This window comes from Pristis pectinata, chromosome 34 (genome assembly GCF_009764475.1).
Source record: "Pristis pectinata isolate sPriPec2 chromosome 34, sPriPec2.1.pri, whole genome shotgun sequence".
Lineage (NCBI taxonomy): Eukaryota > Metazoa > Chordata > Chondrichthyes > Rhinopristiformes > Pristidae > Pristis > Pristis pectinata.
In genome coordinates, this window is record NC_067438.1 from 15,512,164 (window position 1) to 15,524,734 (window position 12,571).

A 12,571-nucleotide genomic window follows, 5' to 3' on the forward strand; every position below is an offset into this window, starting at 1 on the left:
CCGTTGTATCTGTACCTCACCGGACTTGCGCACTGGACAGTAAACTCAGCTTGACTTGACCATCACTCCAGCTCATTCACCCTGCAAGTCCCTTCCCCTCAAGGGCTGAGGGAGTACGGGACCATCCTCAGGCAGTTGAGGAGGCCAGCAGATCCTGACCCCATCACCCACACCCTTCTCGCAGCATGAAGAGCAGAAACACACCAGAGAGGCAGGCAATCAGATGGCTTTTTTGCTTCAACACAGACCTGTGCATCAGACCGGTGGAGTCAGTGATTTCTTTTATGTATGGGTTTTGTAGCAAAATACAGGTCAAAACATCACAATGCCAAGATTATTTAGTTGAACATGTTGCATTGCCAATCGCAGCCATCACCAAACCAGCAGAAAGCTGATGCGACTATTCGATGGAACGGACTCTGAAGCAAAAGCACGACAATTCTCCCTTGTTCCTCATGTAGTGAGGCCCAGTGTTTCCCCTCAGTGGTGTGAACAGGTAGTCTCTGAGGCTCTCCGGACCCATGTCACTGAAATCCCACGAGACGTTAGTGTTGACCAGTATTTGGCTCCTCTCAGGACACCAGCGTCCAGCACCTCTGGTTGCAGACACTGTGGGAGCTACAACTCAGGTTAGACGCAGAGTGAAGCTCCCTCTACACTGTCCCATCACACACTCCTGGGGTCAGACACAGAGTGAAGCTCCATCTACACCGTTCCATCACACACTCCCGGGGTCAGACACAGGGTGAAGCTCCCTCTACACCGTCCCATCACACACTCCTGGGGTCAGACACAGAGTGAAGCTCCCTCTACACCGTCCCATCACACACTCCCGGGGTCAGACACAGGGTGAAGCTCCCTCTACACCGTCCCATCACACACTCCCAGGGTCAGACACAGCGTGAAGCTCCCTCTACACTGCCCCATGACACATTCCCAGAGCAGGTACAACTCAGGCTAGAGTACAGCTTCCTCTACACCGTCCCATCACACACGCAGGGGTGGGACAGTGTTAATTTGTTAATCTACCCATCATTGTGCCTCAGTCGGAACGTCCACAGATCATGAGGCTCCAGGGTACATGATAAGCAGAGTTCCTAGCTGGAGTAAAACACAGGGGCAGCGTCCCACTGATGAGCAGGGAGCCTCCTTGACGCTGGACCTCTGCAGGACAGAGCACACCCAACAGAGACAACTGCAAATGGAGGCCATCCATGGAGCAGGCAGCCCAAGGAGAGTTTGTCGATCACAGTCCTGCACTGATCCCGAGGGGCTTCTCCTCGACCCTGCCCCTCCCGATGGAGCCTCCGAGGCAGCCCACTGTCCCTTGCAGCATCCTCGATGTGGCCGTGGTCACTGGTTGTCAGGGTAACCCCTCCAAAGTGCCGAATGCATCGGGAGTGATGCAAGACCCTGCTCTGGGAGTTCACACACAGACAGCCGACGAGGTCAGAGACAAAACCAGGGCCCGCGTCTCCGGAGACCCTCTCCCGGCTCCCGCTGTTTGCTCCCAGCGCCTTTCCCCCTGCTCGCCGCGGTGTCGAGTGCCCCACACTCCATGCCTCCGCCACCTTGGCACCTCCTCAGAGCTGGGGCTCAGGACAACTGGTGGGGGGCCTCCAGCATCTCCATCAGGAAGGTGTCGATGGGGGTGTCCCCGATCAGCTTGAAGAAGAAGAGGTGCTCCAGGCACTTGAGGCCGATGGAGCGCAGTGCGGGCAGACGCAGAAGGAGCTTGGCAAACCTGGCAGGAGAGCAGAGGGTCAGCAACGGCCCGGGGGGAGCCAGGCAGGGCCTGGAGATGCTGAGGCTGCTGTGTCCCGCACACCAGCCCTACACAGCACCGGCGGCTCCCTCCCGAACACTTCACCACCCCACCATCAGCCCCACCTCCGCAACACACCTCCCTCCCTCCTCCCCTCCCCATCCTCAATCCCTCTCTCCGCCTCCCCTTTCCCTCCACAATGCCGCCCCAGCAACCCACCTCTCCCCAATCTCTGTAAAGCTACACCCTCCATAACCCTCCACCACCAAGCTTGCCCTTCATAAACATCAAACACTACAGCACAGTACAGGCCCTTCGGCCCACAATGTCGTGCCGACATTTTATCCTGCTCTAAGATCTATCTAACCCTTCCCTCCCACATAGCCCTCCATTTCTCTATCATTCATGTGTCTATCTAAGAGTCTCTTAAATGTCCCTAATATATCTGCCCCCACAACCTCTGCAGGCAGTGCGTTCCACACACCCACCACTCTCTGTGTAAAAAACTCACCCCTGACATCCCCCTTATACCTTCCTCCAATCACCTTAAAATTATGTCCCCTCGTGTTACCAATTTTCACCCTGGGAAAAATTCTCTGACTGTCCACTCGATCTCCGCCTCTTATCATCTTGTACACCATAAACGAACCTCAGCAAAACCATCAAGGACTCCTTCCCGCACCAGCCCGGTGGGATTTAATCCAGACACGTGTGAGATCATGCACTTTGGGAGGTCGAAGTCTGGTGGGGCAGATAGAGTGAAAGGTAGGGGCCGGGGGAGGGTCGACGCACAGAGTGACCTTGGGGTCCCTGAAAGCGGGGACATGGGTAGACAGGATAACGAAGGCGGCATTTGGCGTTCTTGCCTTCATGGGCCGGGGCACAGGGCATCAGGGTTTGGATGGCAGGTAGCAGCTGTACGAAACGTTGGTCAGACCGCATTTGGATTACTGTTCCGGTCGCTACACTACAGGACGGATGTGGTAGCAACAGAGAGGGTGCAGAAGAGGTTCACCGGGACGTTGCCTGGGATGGAGGGCTGCGGTTACGAGGAGAGGTTGGACAGGCTGGGATTGTTCTCACTGGAACACAGGAGGCTGAGAGGTGACCTTAGAGGGGTTCATAAAATGATGAGGAGCGTAGATGGGAAAGATAGAATCTTTTCCCGGGGCAGGGGAGTCTAGAGCTAGAGGGTGTAGACTTAAGGTGAGAGGGGAGAAGTTTAAAGGGGGCCTGAGGGGCAACTTTTCCCACGCAGAGGGTGGTGGATGTGTGGGACGAGCCGCCAGAGGAAGCGGTAGAGGCGGGTACAGTTACAACGTTTAACAGGAGTTTGAATAGGAAGGGTTCAGAGAGACACAGGACTAATATGGGCAAGTGAGATCAGTCAGTGAGCCATCACGGTTGGAATTGGAATTGGTTTATTGTCACATGTACCGAGATATATCGTTATATCACGTAGCAGATGGATCATTCCATGGATGAGGTGGGCTGTAAGGGCACATGTGAGTGATTCCATGAAGCTCCCCCTTCACCACAACCCCACCTCCTCCCCAACACACAGCACAGCTGGGCTTCACCGGGACAGTGTGGGCTCCACTCGATACGGTGAGGGAGCAAGTCCTGGAGGGGAGCAGGGCTGGGACTGGAAGGTACAGGAACTCATGGTGGAGACGGCACTGGACAGGGGTGGGGGAGGGGGCACCGGGCAGGGGCGGGGAGGTGGGGGAGGGAGCACTGGGCAGGGGTGGGGGAGGGGTCACTGCCGATGCTCTCACCTGCCCAACTGGTCGGGGTACCTCTGCTTGCAGTACGACTCGAGTGAAGCGTAAACCTTCTCCCGGAGAACCTCCACGTCGGCCGGATTGGACAGTCCCTTCGCATCTGTGGGACAGTGAGGTCGGAGAGAATCCAAACCACTCCAGTCATCACATCGTTCAACAAAACCTCTCTGTGCAAAGCACCGAGGGTCAAACCCCCCGGTCCCTCCCACATACCCCATCGCCCATGTTCCACCCCACCCTGCTCACCGGGTCAGAGAATCGCGCTTTAGGAGCCAGGCCATTCGGCCCATCTTGCCCATGCCGGCCATCGTTCCCATTCACATTGACACCATTCCCCTGCACTCGGTCTGTGCCGTGTGGTTACAGGCTCACTCTCCGTCAATGTTGTGAGTGTCCCTGCCGCTAATCCCCCCTCAGGCAGTGCTCCAGATACCCAACATCCACTGGGTGAGAGGGAGAGAGAGAGAGAGAGCGCGAGAGAGAGAGAGAGCGCGAGAGAGAGAGAGAGCGCGAGAGAGAGAGAGCGCGCGAGAGAGAGCACATACAGGTGTACACACAGACACAGGGCAATTTCAACATTAACCCTGAGGCCCCCTGACCCAGACCCTGGTACATTAACACCAGGAAATCCATGGACCAGGGCAGTAGGAATTCCCTCCTCTGCTCCCTCTCTCGCTGCCTGTCCCACCCTCACCTACCCCTGGCTCCCACGTCCCCACCACAGCACGAGTGGTGAGAGTGCCCGACATACCAGGGTTGAAGAGGATGATGGCACGGAGGCAGCCGAGCTCCGACTTGTCCATCTGCATGTCCCTCATCTTGGAGACCAACTCGGTGAGGACCCTGGAGACGGAGACAGAAGCACATTACAACCGAGAGAGGTGGATCTCCTGGCCGACACTTCAGGAGCTCAGAGCCAGGGAAGGTTTAGTGCAGGCTCGATCCGGGGTACAGCTCCCTCCACACAGTCCCATCCAACACTCCCAGAGAAAGTGCAGCTCGTGGAACAGTACGGCACGGGAACAGGCCCTTCGGCCCACTATGTCTGTGCTGAGCATGATCCCAATCCAAGCTAATCCCATCTGCCTGCACATGGTCCGTCTCCCTCCATTCCCAGCCTCTTCATATGTCTGGACAAACCCGTGCTGAACACCACTGGTGTATCTGCTTTGATCACCTGCTCTGGCAGCACATTCCAGGCACCCACCGCTCTCTGTGGAAATACTTCCCCCCCCCCCCACCTCGCCTGAAATACACGTCCTCTGGTACTTAACACTTCTACCCTGGGAGAAAGAATCTGACTGTCTTCCCTACCTGTGCCTCTCGTGGTTACATAAACCTCTATCAGATCTCCCCTCAGCCTCCGACACTCCAGAGAAAACAACCCAAGTGTGTCCAACCTCCCCTTATAGCTAAAACTCTTAAATCCAGGCAGAACCCTTAAGTTGGATACACAGTGAAGCTCCTTCTACACCGCCCCATCTACACTCCCTCTACACCGCCCCATTAACCATTCCCAAGACAAGGACAACACAGGTTGGATACAGAGTGAAGCTCCTGCTACACTCTCTGATTACACACACCCTGCACTGGTTAGATACCAGTGCTCTGCACTTCTTCCTCCAAAAAGTGAGCTTTAAGTCCATCCATAAGTAGCCCTTGTTGTCCCAGTGCAGACAAGAGGGGAAGTAAGTGGGAGAATGGGGCTGCTGGGAATGCTCCGAGAGCTAGCATAGTCTAGATGGGCCAAACGGTCTGCTATTATGCCAGAAGAGAACATGAGAATATTTAATATTTCCCAAATTTTCAGCGGGGTTGAGAGTTCTGTGGCAAATTATAATGAAACATTTGGGTTCAACGATTTCATGCCCAGCATCTTCATGGGCCCAAGAACCAACAGAGAACACAGAACAGTACGGCACAGGAACAGGCCCTTCGGCCCACAACATCTGTGCTGAATATGATGCCGCATTAATTCAACCTCTTCAGCCTGCACGTGATCCACGGTTGGACAAACTTGGGTTGTTTGTTTCTGTCGTGGCAGAGGCTGAGGGGAGACCTGATAGAAGTTTATAAGATTATGAGAGGCTTAGACAGGGCAGACAGTCGGTTTCTTTTCTCCAGCATCGGAACAGCTAATTCTGGAGGACATGCGTTTAAGGTGAGAGGGGGGGAAGTTCAAAGGAGATGTGTGGGGCAAGTTTTATTTTGAAACACAGAGGGGTGGGGGTGGAGGCAGTTACGACTGAGGTGTTTAAGAGGCTCTGAGGTAGTCACACGAATGTGCAGAGAATGGAGGGATGTGGACATTGCGTGGGCAGAAGGGATTCGTTTAGTTTGGGATTTAATTGCTAGTTTAACTAGTTCGGCAGAACATTGTGGGCCGAAGGGTCTGTTCCTATGTTGTACTGTTTTATGTTCTATCTAATTCCCTTTATTTCCTACATATTCATGTCTGTATGTAAAAGCCTCTTAAAATCCACTCTTGCTTCAGCCTCCACCGCCACCCCTGGCAGCCCGTTCCAGGCACCCACCACCCTGTATAAAAAAAACTTGCCCCACACATCTCCTCTAAACTTTCCCCCTCTCACCTTAAATGCATGCCCTCTAGTATTTGGCATTCCTACCCTGGGAAAAAGATATACTGGTTGTCTACCCTATCTACGACTCTCGTAACTTTATAAACCTCTATCAGATCTCCCGTCAGCCTCTGACGCTCCAGATAAAACAACACCTGTTTGTCCAACCTCTCCCTACAGCTAACACTCTCTAATCCAGGCAGCATCCTGGTGAACCTCTTCTGCACCCTCTCCAAAGCCTCCACATCCTTCCTGTAACAGGGCGACCAGAAGTGCACACAATACTCCGTGCGGCCTGAGCAAAGTTTTATACAGCTGCAACATGAGCTCCTGACTTCTTATACTACGTACCCTGACCGATGAAGGCAAGCACGCCGTACACCCCCTTCACCACCCTACTTGTGTGGCCACGTTCAGGGAGCTGCGGCCTTGGACCCCAAGATCCGTCTGTACGTCAATGCTGTTGAGGGCCCTGCCGTTAGCTGTGTACGTCCCCCTTACATTTGATCTTAATTCCCAATGCTGAACCTCAGCTCCTGGCCCACTGATCCAGCTGATCCCCAAGTCACTCCCCACGGTGATGGCAGCAGCCGGCCACGACTGCGCCCCAACACACCAACCTGTCGAAGATGGCTCCAACCCCGGCGCTGTGCGCGCTGTTGCGGTGAACATGGAGTCCAGTGGCGAGGAGGATCCCATCCTTCACGGTTATCGACCGGTGGGAGAACGAGGCGATCAGGAGCTCATTCCAACCTGGAGGGCACAGGACACAGTGTCGTCACACAGACAGGACCCAGTCGGGGATCACACTGGCACTGTCCCCCAGACACCCCCACCGTCACGCCCGCCACTGCTCCCCGCCGTCACGCCCGCCACTGTCAGGCTTCAGTCCGTCACCTCGGCTTCTCACACACGTCACGGGAGCTCCCCAACTAGTAAACTCCATGGCACAGAGAACCGGAGTGAGGATGCGGGGGAAAGTTTAAAGGAGATGTGCGAGGCAAGTTTTTCTTTATAAAAACTCAGAGAGAGGTGGTGGGTAACTGGAACGGGCTGCCAGGGGTGGGGCAGAGGCAGATACGACAGTGGCGTTTATGAGACTGTTAGATAGTCACATGAATATGCCGGGAATGGAGGGATGTGGATCATGTGCAGGCAGAAGAGATTTAGTTTAATTTGGCATCGTGTTCAGCACAGACATGGTGGGCCGAAGGGCCTATTCCTGTGCTGCACTGTTCTGGGTTCTATAGAGGGCACAGAAGGACAGCCAGCACCACTGCCCTGGGGCAGTACAGGTGGGACAATAAATAGCAGGAAGCCAGTGAGAAGACAGGGGTACATGCAGCAGCCAAGGCGTGTAATCCTAGCAATCAGGAGAGCCACGTTTACAGTCAAAAGGCAGGTGGGACCACTGCCTTAAATTGCATCTATTTCGATGCATGTAAGGCGGACGAACTGAGGGCATGCATTGCCTCCAGGGACTGGGACATTGTGGCCATAAGAGAAGTGTGGCTGAGGACTGGCAACTCAATGATCCAGGATACCAATGCTTTAGGCGTGACGGAGGAACAGGTAGGGGTGGAGGGGGTGTTGCCTCGTTGGTAAGGGAGGACATCACAGCAGTGCTTCGAGAGGATATTCTTGAGGGATCATCTAACGAGTTTACTTATAAGATATTTATTGGTCACACGTACATCGAAACACACAGTGAAATGCATCTTTTGCGTAGAGTGTTCTGGGGGCAGCCCACAAGTGTCGCCACACTTCCGGCGCCAACATAGCATGCCCACAACTTCCTAACCCGTACGTCTTTGGAATATGGGAGGAAACTGGAGCACCCGGAGGAAACTCCACGTAGTCACAGGGAGAACGTACAAACTCCTTATAGACAGTGGCCGGAATTGAACCCAGGTCGCTGGCGCTGTAATAGCGTTACGCTAACCGCCACACTACCGTGCCGTGGGTAGAACTTAGAAATAAGAAGGGGATGGTCACCTTGGTAGGGCTATATTGTAGGCCCCTCAATAGTCAGCGGGAACTTGAGGAGCAGATGTGTCGAGAAGTTGCACGTAGTTCTGAAAGTAGTAGGGTAGTGCTCATGAGGGATTTTCCCGGTATGGACTGGGCCACCCAGACTGCAAAGGGCCTGGATGGGGCGGATTTGTGTCGTGCGTCCAAGGCAACTTCCTCACACAACATATAGAGGAACTTACTCAGGAAGGAGCAATACTGGACCTCCTCTTAGGGAATGAGGGGGGCCAAGTAACTGAAGTGTCAGTTGGGGAGCACTCTGGGTCCAGTGACCACAATTCTATTAGTTTTAAAATAGTTATGGAAACAGATAGAACGGGTGCACAGGCTAAAGTCCTGAACTGGAGCAGGGCCAGCTTTGAGGGCATTGGGCAGGATCTAGCTGGGGTTGACTTGATTTAAAGGCAAAGGAACAGTTGGCAAGTGGGAGGCTTTTAAAAGGGTCATATCGCAAGTCCAGGGGCAGCATGTTCCTGTTAGGGTGAAGGGTAGACATACCAAGTTCAGGGAACCCTCAGGAGGCCCTCCTCAGGAAAAAGGGAGCGTTCATCGCATTTAGGCAGCTGGGTACGAATGAATCCCTCAATGAATATAAAAAGTTTTAGACCAGGCGTAAGAGGGAAATCAGGAGGGCAAAAGGAGAGCATGAGATGGATTTGGCAGGCAGGGTTAAAGGTAATCCCAAGAGGTTCTTCAGTTGTATTAACAGCAAAAGGGTGACTGGGGAGAGACTAGGTCCTCTTAAAGACCATCGGGGCTGCCTATGTATGGAGCAGCAGGAGATGGCCGAGATTTTTAGTGTCTATTTCACCTTGGTGTTTACAAAGGAGAATATCATGGATGCCAGAGAAATGAGGGTGATAAGTAGCAAGGTCTTGGATCATATACTTATTACGAGGAAGGAGGTATTTGCAGCCTTGAAGAGCTTTAAGGTGGGCAGATCCCCAGGGCCTGACCAAGTGCATCCCTGGACCTAATGGGAGGCCAGGGAAGAAATCACGGAGGCCTTTGTAGAGATATTTATTTTGTCGTTAGCCACTGGCAAAGTTTCTGAAGACTGGAGTGTGGCTAATGTTGTTCCTTTCTTCAAGAAGGGTAGCAAGGACAGGCCAGGGAACTACAGGCAGGTGAGCCTGACTTCAGTTGTAGGGAAGTTACTGGAGGGAATTCTGAGGGACAAGATCTTCCATCACTTGGATAGGCAAGGCCTGATCAGGAATAGTCAGTGTGGTTCTGTGTGTGGGAGGTCATGTCTGACAAATCTTTTGGAGTTCTTCGAAGAGGCAACTAAGGGGATCGATGAAGGTAGGGCAGTGGATGTTGTCTACGTGGACTTTAGTAAGGCCTTTGACAAGGTCCCACATGGCAGGCTGATCCGGGAGGTTGGGTAGTGTGGGATTCAGGAGGAGCTGGCGAGGTGGATTCAGAATTGGCTCTGACAGGAAGCAGAGGGTGATGGTTGAAGGTTGATTCTCCGACTGGAGGCCTGTGACTAGGGAGCTGCCCCAGCGGTCAGTGTTGGGACCTCTGTTATTCATTATTTATGTAAATGATTTGGATGTGAATGTACATGGCACAATTAGCAAGTTTGCTGATGATACTAAATTAGGGGGACTTGTTGATAGTGAAGCAGGTTACAATGCATTGCAAAGAGATCTTGATCAGTCAGGGAGATGGGCTGAGGAATGGCAAATGGATTTCAATACAGATAAGTGTGAGGTGATGCATTTTCGAAAGTCAAACCAGCCTAGAACTTGTGCTATGAACCGATAAGTGTTGTGGAACAGAGGGACCTGGGAGTACAAGTGCACAGTTCACCGAAAGCGGCCGCACAGATAGACAGGGTGGTGAAGAAGGCGTTTGACACGCTGGCCTTCACCAGTCAGGGTACAGAGTTCAGGAGTAGGGACATTATGTTGCAGTTATGCAAGTTGTTGGTGAGGCCGCACTCGGAGTATTGTGCACAGTTTCGGTCCCCCTGTTATAGGAAAGACACTGTCAAGCTGGAGTGGGTGCAGAAGAGATTTACGAGGATGCTGCCTGGACTGGAGGGCCTGAGTTATAGGGAGAGGTCGGCCACGCTGGATCTTTATTCCCTGGAGTGCAGCAGAATGAGGGGTGCCCTCATAGAAGTTTATAAATTCATGAGGGGTATGGATAAGGTGGACGGTCGCCGGCTTTTCCCCAGGGTTGAGGAGTCCAGAACTAGAGGGCACAGATACAAGATAAGAGGGGGGAGATTTAAAAGAAAGCTGAGAGGTAACGTCTTTACACAGAGGGTGGTGAGTACCCGGAACGAGCTGCCAGAGGAAGTGGTCGAGGCGGGTACAATTGCAACATTTAAGAGGCATTTGGATAGGTACATGGAGGGGAGGGGCTTGGAGGGTAATGGGCCGAACACAGGCAACCGAGACTACAGGGAGGATGCTGTGGTTGGCATGGACCAGTTGGACCAAGGGGCCTGTTTCTGTGCTGTATTACTCTAAACCCTGTCCCAACTCAGAGGAAAGAGCCCCCTCCACCACTCAAACCCTGACCCATTAGGACCCAGGGGACTTCCTTCCCTGAGCGATGGGAAAGTTCTCTCCCATCCCCCCTTCTCCCCACTGCCCTGGGGAACGGCCCCGCTGTCCCCCCCCTCTCTCTCCAATACCCCAGTGGGGTTTCCTGCCACCCAAACTCTTTCCAATACCTCAGGAGCACTCACCTCCCACCCCCTACCAGCTCCCAGATACCCTGGAACGTACCCCCCTGCCCCCATTGCCACCCTTCCCTACGCCTGCGGATGTCCCAATCCGCCATCACCCCAGGACAATGTCACCCGCTTCTCCTTCAGCTCCCAGACAACTGGAACCCTCGTGGTAATGCACCGCATCCTGAGACAGTAGTGGCCACTCTTCAATCTCGTACCTCGGGGGAACCTCTCCCATTGGCAACCAGAGCACCCCTGGGGAAACACCCAACCCCAGTCTGAGCCAGAACCGTTAGTCGACACAGGTTACAACTTCATAAGGCCCGTTCTCCAAGGAGAACACAAGCTACCCCAGTGTATCGCGGGCACCGGGACACCAGTATCCATGGGGACCAATCCACATCGAGTGCAGTTGACAAAGACCTGGCTCACCTGCTCGGTCCTGACCGAGTCAGACAGCAGGGAAGCAGGCCATTCGGCCCACCACGTCCATGCTGACCAGTGGGCACCTATCTGTATGGATCCCACTTTCCAGCATCTGGCCCATAGCCTCGATGGTCTAAGTCTGAGCAGGGGCAGATGTCATAGCAGTGAGCTGTACCATGGCAAGGACTGATGTTCGCTGGGCCCATCAGGCACAGGGAACAGCCCAGCCTCAGGATCTCTCCCTCCCCCACTCACACACCATCCTCACTGGTCCAAACCCTGCAACTCCCCGGCCTCGGGAACCCTGTCCTCACATCGACTGGGGTGGTCCGAGGCCACCACTCACCCACACCACCTTCTTTTATACAATCAGATGGACTCTGACCTCACGATCTACCTTGTTGTGACCTTGCACCTTATTGCACTGCACTTTCTCTGTAGCTGTGACACTTTGCACTGTTACTGTACTACATCAATGCACTCTGTACTAACTCAATGTAACTGCACTGTGTAATGAATTGACCTGTATGATCGGTTTACAAGACAAATTTTTCCACTGTACCTCGGTACAAGTGACAATAATAAACCAATACCAAACAAGGGATGGGTAACGTCGACCTTGCCCAGTCAGGCTTGCATCCCTGATACAGCTGAAAGGGAACCATACCACACGGAAGGCCATTCAGCCTATCAAGTCCATGCCAGCTCACAGAACAACCCTAGTCTAACAGCCACAGCAACGTCAAGTATCCCATCAGGCTCTGGGAGGACACTTTGCCGGCTGGGAAGAGACGTTGGGAACCGCAGAACAATGAAGGAAGGTAGTGTCATCGACACCTGGGCAGCATCAAGTGAGAACAGAACCCAGGCAGCTTTACAGCCCCGTGGACTGTCCTATTGTAAACATCCCACTGAGAGCGATCCAGAGGGCAGACGGTGACGTTTGGGAACTGGCATCTCGTGGAAAGGGGTGACTTGCACAAGCAAACATTCTGATAATTAAGGAACCAAATGGTTGAAGTAAATGTGCTTTGGTGTCAACAGGAATTTGAAAAAGATGAAGGAACATATATGGGTAAGGATTGGATTTACATCTGTGCAAAGGACAACAAAGAACTAAGCGACATTTGGGAGGTATGCAAAGAAACGTATAAAAGTTGCCTTACACGTGACCCCAGAGACCAACCACTGAAGTAGATCTCCCTCAGGACTGAGAGAAGAACTCGCCGAGATTGAACCCTGGCCGGGTTCATCAGGTGTGGGTAATATTGGAGTACGTGTAGTGGGTTCTGGA

The 12,571-nt window shown here is 53.3% G+C and overlaps 1 protein-coding gene across 2 annotated transcripts in view; it reads right to left on the reverse strand.

Moving 5' to 3' along the window:
* Positions 1–264: 264 nt before the first annotated feature.
* The window catches only part of LOC127586039 (retinoic acid receptor RXR-beta-A-like), a 78,385-nt gene continuing 66,078 nt past the window's right edge, over positions 265–12,571 (reverse strand). For both annotated transcript variants that reach the window (XM_052043813.1, XM_052043812.1), the window contains 4 exons: positions 6,749–6,881; positions 4,301–4,392; positions 3,544–3,649; positions 265–1,744 (listed from right to left, as the gene is read on the reverse strand). In XM_052043813.1, the coding sequence (XP_051899773.1) occupies positions 1,597–1,744; positions 3,544–3,649; positions 4,301–4,392; positions 6,749–6,881 (479 nt within the window). In that variant the 3' untranslated portion in view covers positions 265–1,596. The remainder of the gene's footprint in view (positions 1,745–3,543; positions 3,650–4,300; positions 4,393–6,748; positions 6,882–12,571) is intronic.